Here is a 7,751-nt window from a genome sequence, read left to right on the forward strand (position 1 = left end):
AGAAGTCTCACTCTATCCACTGACACTTTTGTACCTACTGACTTCTCTACCAGAGGGATATAGGATAACCATCTTATTCTGCAGGAACTTAGAATGGGAGGAGAGCGGGGCACTGAACAAGCCCTTAGCAATCATGAAATGAGAAAGTTTGAGAATAGAAAAGCCCAGGCAATTGGGTTCACATATATACACTAAGTTCCAGGATAACAGGAGCTATGTCTAAGAGAAAGAAAATACAGTCATAACACCTGTGTAAGTTGCACTTGCTTCCTAAATAACCGGTTCTATATCCTGTTACATAATGAATTACAGTTTCAGAGCAAATATATAAAAGGACTCTACAAATTTAAGAAGACTGAAAACCCTAAAATTTCTATTAAAATATTTGGCTTCCAAACTTGTTTTAAAAAATAACCCACAAGCCTGGAGAGCCTTATTAAATGTGAATTACAGATATTTTCTATCATTATCCCCTTTTAAATACTGCTTTGCTTTCTATCATAGTAGGAAATTAAATTGCTCAGGCATGACTTGTTTTTCCACTGTGCCATTGCGGTTGTAACCCAACACCCTGTGCTCTTTTTGATAATTAAATACTCATACTCCGATTTGTTCTAAAAACTTCCCAAGACCCAAGGTTAGATACTGATTCTAATTCCTAAAGTTGTCTTTTAAATATCCCAAATCCTAAGAACATAAAGCAAAGGAGTAAGTATATCTAGAGCATGGAAAGCCTCAACACAACCACAATGACCCCATCTTCCACTTCATACCGTACTGTGATGGTCCCAGGCAACTACCACCTACCATATGCTGAAGATACAATCAAGAATACATGCCACCTTCTCAACCGTGGGCCCAAAGAAGACAAACAACTTCATAAACACTCTGCATGGCTTCTTCTCTGAGCCAGAAGGGAGGTCAAACTCCCTAACTGTAAAGTCAGATTAATAATCCTATACATATCAGTGGAGGAGCAATATACAACAGACTCCAGAGCTATTACTTTAGCACAATCACTGTATGTTTCCAGTCCATTCTCCCTGTTGCCTCTTGGAAAACTCTAGAGAACTCCATATAATGTTCCTTCAAGGTCTAAATACTTTAAAAGATCCCAAGTTAAAAACCTCATGTTACAGATGAAAAACTTAATAATAAGTTTGTGTTATCCAGGGTCATAGAAGTAGTTGGTCTCTAACTTCTCATCTCTAAGGAGGCATTATTTGAGACTTGTACCAGAGTTTCTGGGTAGCTTCTAAGAGTCTCACCTCTATAAGGCAGAAGGCTAACAATCTGTAATTAAAAACTTACACAACCTCATATTTATCTACAGGCTCGCACTAAACGCGAGCCCGCAAACTCTGAAGATATCGATTTAGATAAACAAGAAGTTACTTTTGCAGGAACAAACAAGCCAGCTTCTCTTAGAAAACAACTTCATTCTAAATTCTTAACCATTGCTTTTTCCTTTACTATCAGCACAGGCTGTAATAGCTGTATGAGTTGTTATGTGCACTGATAACTGACAAGCACAGAAGCATTTTTCTGTCCAACTTCCCGTTCTCCTGGCCAAATGTGATCTCTTCTTGAATTCCCACAAAGGATATTAGTGCCTTGCAACACTACACAGCCAGTAGGCTGTGGTTAGATACATGTCTTAACTCTCCAAGGAGATTACCAGGTTCCTATACTTCTTTAATAAATTCCCTAAGATCAGTATTATGTGTTTTTGTTCTTCTGTTGTTACCACTGTTGTTCATCTCCACAGAGCCTGACACACCTATGTGCTCAAGAAACCTGTGCTAAATGTATAAACAGGTTGATCATGTCAAAGTTTGATGTTGCCCTAATTCTAGGACTGGAATGTGATTATACCACAGTACAATTAAAATGTATCTAAATTCCAGAAAAAGAGGTCATATAACAGTAAATTCTAACTTTTAAATGAATGCTTTTTCATTCGTTACTAGCCTTCTGGTGGTGCTCTAAAGAAAAAAAATAAAAGTTAAGAAATGCCAGAACACATTTTCCTAAAAAGTTATGGGTTGCAAATTATATTTTTCAGCATTCTGCTAGTGTTTTCTTATTTAATAAGGAAGTCTTGTGGGTTTTTTTTTTTATTGCTTTGTGAAGGAACAGTCACCCAATAATTTATCCTTTATATTACATTATTCCTTGGCTTTTGTTGTTCTTGCCACTCAGAAAGGCCTAATACCTGTCTTTACAACTGTCAATCTTACGTGAAATCTTTTATCTTCCCAATTATATGTGATCTCTTTCATCTGCCTTACCTCATAGCTATGTACATCATTTTTTAATCTCTATGAGTAGGTGATAAACTGAGTGGTAATGACTAATTTTTGTAAACTTTAATAAACATGCTGAATTCCTATCACACTGGAATAACATCAACTGCCCTTATACATCTGAAAATACGGTCTGTACCCCTTAAGGTCAAAATGTGAAAAAAATTAATTATATTAATTGTATTAATAAGGTACTATCATTATTTCAATTGATATTTTAATACTTACAGAAAATTTTTAAAAATAAAGACTAAAAATTAATGGTAATAATGTACTATCATTATTTTAATTGATATTTTAATACTTACAAAAAAATTTTTTTATTACTTCAGGGAAGCAATAAAAAACATAAATAAGGAAAATTTACACTATCTGTTACATTAAGCCTTAAAACATTCACTTATAGATAAGAAGATAGTTGGGAATGTCTCAATGGCAAAATGAAGTACAACAGGGGCGCCTGGGTGGCTCAGTGGGTTAAGCCGCTGCCTTTGGCTCAGGTCATGATCCCAGGGTCCTGGGATCGAGCCCTGCATTGGGATCTCTGCTCAGCCGGGAGCCTGCTTCCTTCTCTCTCTCTCTCTGCCTGCCTCTCTGCCTGCTTGTGATCTCTCTCTGTCAAATAAATAAATAAATCTTTAAAAAAAAAAAAATGAAGTACAACAAAGCTCATACATAGTTAAAAAAAAAAAAAAAATCAGCTCCTTGGCCTATCTGGGTCCTGATCTATTACAGGATAACAGTATCCCCATAACTTAGCTAACACACTGAAAAGAACAGAATGATCAAAAGGTGATATATACAACCACATTTATAACATCACAATTGTTTTTAAAAACCACCACCTGTCCAAATGGAAATGAAAACTGTCATAGCATATGTTAGCACTATAGATACACACCACTGGGACTGTCCACTACAAACTGCACCATCATGACAACACAGCACCGACTGGGAGACGGTGACATAAGCAGTCATTCACAAGCCAGATGATCACACCACCCACTACCCACCACGCACAGTGGAATATATATAACACACTGTTTTTCAATTACGATATCATAAACGCTTCAAATTCCTTTAAGAATAGTTGCTTCTTGGGGCACCTGGGTGGCTCAGTGGGTTAAAGCCTCTGCCTTCCGCTCGGGTTGTGATCCCAGGGTTCTGGGATCGAGCCCCGCATCGGGCTCTCTGTTCAGCGGTGAGCCGCCTTCCCCCTCTCTCTCTCTGCCTGCCTCTCTGCCTACTTGTCATCTCTGTCAAATAAATAAATAAAATCTTTTTAAAAAAATACTCTTTTCCATTAAAAAAAAAAAAGAATAGTTCCTTCCTAAAAAAACTTAAAATTATAGACTCTGAAATAAACGATCTACCCTATTTTGAAAAGATCCTCAGGTTATCATGAAAGATAGCATTAGCTAAAAACCACTGTCCGGCTGCAAGACAGTCAGTCTTTCTTACTACACTGGCCACATCTATGTCTTCCAAACACACGCACACACCCTCCAAAGCAAGCACTCTGAAAGGAAAAAAACATACTACGGAGAAAAGCCTACCAGATGTGAAGTCACAGGACCGCCATTCCAGTCCTGGCTGGTCCCTTTTTCAGTCATTTGACTCAGAACTAAAGTTTTTTATCTGATTGCTGTACAAATCAAATGGCACACTCTATGTAAAGGAGCTCTACTTTTGTGGGGTTTTTTATTTTTTCTGTATTACTGTAGGCATTCAAATAATTGTTAGCTGAGTCTAGAATACTTGAATACAGCTTGTTCTCATTTTTTTTTTTTAAGAGAATCTGTTCTTCTTTGAGTCCAAAAGGTCATTTCTAGTTCATGGCAAAATTATAACTGCATCAGTGCCCTCAAAACTAAAATATTAAAAGGAGATGGTGTGCAACAAGGGTCTGTAAATGCCAAAGGGCCAAAACAATCAGAATCATAGGCAGGAATCCTAAACCAAGGAAATTTTGAGTTATATTCGAGAAAATAAAAAGCAAGAATTCTCATGTTGCAACATAAACATGTAGGATATGGGGCACCTGGGTGGCTCAGTAGGTTAAACATCAGACTCTTGCTTTTGGCTCACATCATGATCTCAGGGTTGCGAGATGGAGCCCAAATACATGACTCCACACTCAGTGGGGAGTTTGCTTCTTTCCCCCTCTCTCCACCCTTCCCCCCACTTGTTCTCTCTCTCTCTCTTCAATAAATCTTTTAAGATGTAGGATCGAGGGGCACCTGGGTGGCTCAGTGGGTTAAAGTCTCTGCCTTTGACTCACTCGGGTTGTGATCCCGAGGTCTGGGATGGAGCCCGGCATCAGGTTCTCTGCTCAGCAGGGAGCCTGCCCCTCCTCTCTCTGTGCCTGCCTCTCTGCCTACTTGTGATTTCTGTCAAATAAATAAATAAAAATTAAAAAAAAAAAAGATGTAGGATCGAGTAAGATGATTAGTAGGTCTATAGCAGAGGGGCTAAGATGAGGAGAAGAGATAATCAAATATAAAGTCAACGATGGCAGAACATCTGACAAGTTTAAGCTTCATAACACACCCATTAGGAACAACTTAACAGTCCTGAGCCAAGAAGGATATGGTGAAATGGTATTTGAGAAAAACTATCCCAGCAGCTGTGTGGAGGATAAACTGATCAGAGAGGAGTATAAGGGAAACCAGTTTAGAAGTGTTTATGTTAAGTAATACAATTTAGGTTCTACAATAAGGTGGTAACTAAGATGATGAAAAGGGATAAATCTGGGACAGCTGGGTGGCTCAGTAGGTTAAGCATCTACTTTTGATTCAAGTCATGATCCCAGGGTCCCCGGTTGGAGTCCTGCATCAGGGCTCCTTGCTCAGTGGGGAACCTTCTTCTCCCTCTGCTTCTGCCCCTCCCCCTTCTTGTGCTCGAGTGTGCTCTCTCACTCTGACAAATAAATAAATAAAACCAAAAGAAAGAAAGAGAGAGAGAGAGAAAAAGAGAGAAAGGAAAAACCCGATACACACTGCAGAGAGTCAATCACCCTTGGTGATAGGTTGAATTAGGGAGGTCGTAAAAGACTTGAAAATGATTTCAAGGACCTGGTCATGGGTGGCCTACAGTATAACCACACCTGCACAATGCTAACAGTTCTTGCACTAGCTTTTCCAGACTGCACCTGAACTTGTTTAGCTCTATTCAACATTCCCACAATGAGACCGACACTGCTCCACTTTAGATGAAAACAAAAAACTACCGCCACTATGATAGTGTGGAAATACCCCATCACCTAAGGTTCCAGACATCTTGATGCAGGAAGCCCACGCTTCCAAGCTAGGAAACTTCCTCCCCACCTACACAACTGGGGAAAGAGAAATTTCTTCTATGGCCCAAACTGTCTCTATACACTTGAAGTCCAAGCTCAACTCTATATGGATTTTGAGGTCACATGGATGCAAAACACAGATGACACCACTGATAGGGTCATGTGTAACAATATAAGTCAGGCAAATTATATCCTTAAAGGTTCACTCTAAACTGAAACAAAGCCAAGTGGAAATCCATTTAAAAATTAAAATCGCCAAAAGGCAACCTTATAGGGTTATTTTTAATGTATCATAATGATAAATTCTGTTCCAGAATGCACTGTGCTACATAATGATTCTGCAGTTTTGCTGGAGCTTTTCTTATTTCTGCAGCTTTAAAAACATGTTGTTGGAAAGCAGACATCAAAGTGTCTTCCTTGTCTTAAAAGCATACCATTATGCTATTTCCAGTTTTATCAAGTATAAGTTATCAATAACATTGTATATTTAATCAAGATTTTATTGCTTACAGTGCCTTCGAAGGAGGACCCAGTATAAATTTAATACAGAAAAGGAACTCAGGTTGATCCCTGGGAGTCTCTCTATGGGTAGAAAGAAGCTCTAGGGCTTAGTTTGAATTAGCTATACTAACAACATCCATTCTCCAAAAGGACTGATCCGTCCAAGCTCATTCAGAAAACATGTCTTTTTCATCGAGATCTGAAAGGTTCTAACACATTATCGTTTACACACATTTTACTCGCACAAACAACAGAAACAACAAAAAACACTTATAAAATTTTTTCATTGCCTTAGTTTAAAAACAAATAAACCAGCCTACCTTGCAAACGGATTAAATATTACCTAGGAAGGATACCAAACTGATCTCGTGATAAATAGCTTTCCAGGCCACTGTCACTCTAGCCCTTCCATTTAGATTTTTCGGGGGCAAAGAATGAAATTTTTTATTTCCTTGTTGGAATTAAGATTCTGCATTAGGAGATAAAGAAGGTCGGGTCGTATCGGGTTTAAAGCCACAGGCTCCAGCGCTCCTCGCTGCCCTAACGCGGCGGGCAGGGGGAGCCAGGTGCAGCATCGCCTCCATGCTCCGAGACGAGACCAAGTCTTCGCCTCCACGCCGAGAGCAGGTGCGAAACGGACATTCAGGGTTTCGGCGATTGCAACCATCTTCCTCCACCGCAGACCCGAGGCCGCCCTAGGAGAGGAACCTTCTAGTCCAGTCATCCCCGGGGGCTCGTTGGCTGAGGGCGGACAGTGCGGTGGATTCCTAATCCTTTTCCCTTAAGGGTAATTTCCTACACCAACCGCAGGACTCACAGTCCCACGCCCGCCCCCCGAAACTGAGCTGCAAAGGGGGCGCAGGTGGGGCCCTCAGTGCCTCCCCGGGGAGGCGTGGGCCGGGACGGGGATCTCGGCCCCGGGTCTCTCCCCCTTGAGCTCCCGACGCCGCTCACCGTGAAGGGGACATCCCCGACGCTGCCCACGGAGTAGCAGTTGTCTCCAGGGTTGACAGCCCCGGTGAGGACCTGATGCAGATGCATCTCCGGAGCCCGGGCTGGCAAGGGACGGCGCGAGAGGAGCGACGAGCCCCGCGCCTGACCGCGAGAGCGCTTCTCCCTCCGCCTCCCTCGGGACCCACCCCGCGGCGGCTCCGGCTTAACGCCTTGCCCCGCTCTTGCCTTCCCCCTTCCTTGTCCCTGCCATGGGAGCTCCTCGACCGCTGCAGCCGCCCGGATCGCCGCTCGGCTGCGGAAATGCCCGGATGCTCCCACTGCCTGCTGCACCGGCGCACAAATGCGGGAGGAGCGCAAGGGTGCGTGTGAGGCGGAGGCGGCGGGGGGGGGGGGGCGCCGGGGTAGCGCGTGAGCCGGGAGCGTGCCGGAAAGGACGCTCCGCCCGAGGGAGAAGGGCGGTGCGCGCGCCCACCCTCGAGGGAGCTACAGTAGAGTGGGAGGGTAAACCCCTCCTCCAGCTGCTGGGCTCTTAGCTCAGTCCCGCTCCCCGCCCCGCGTTTGCGCGTGCGCGCGCAGTGGTTTCCAGGGCAATTGCGCGCGCCGCGTGGACCCTGGTCCCGGGATTGCGCGCGCAGACGTGCGGGAGTTCCCTCGGAGCCTCCCGGCTGCGGCCAGTGGGGGCGGGGCACGCC

At 43.0% G+C, this 7,751-nt stretch overlaps 1 protein-coding gene across 1 annotated transcript in view; it reads right to left on the minus strand.

Annotated features, from left to right (window-relative positions):
- Positions 1–7,551, minus strand: part of DMXL2 (Dmx like 2) — a 155,991-nt gene extending 148,440 nt beyond the window's left edge. The window contains 1 exon segment of the mRNA XM_032343728.1: positions 7,060–7,551. Within this exon segment, the coding sequence (XP_032199619.1) occupies positions 7,060–7,146 (87 nt within the window). The 5' untranslated portion in view covers positions 7,147–7,551.
- Positions 7,552–7,751: the final 200 nt, after the last annotated feature.

The sequence above is a fragment of the Mustela erminea genome, chromosome 5 (assembly GCF_009829155.1).
Source record: "Mustela erminea isolate mMusErm1 chromosome 5, mMusErm1.Pri, whole genome shotgun sequence".
NCBI classification, from domain to species: domain Eukaryota; kingdom Metazoa; phylum Chordata; class Mammalia; order Carnivora; family Mustelidae; genus Mustela; species Mustela erminea.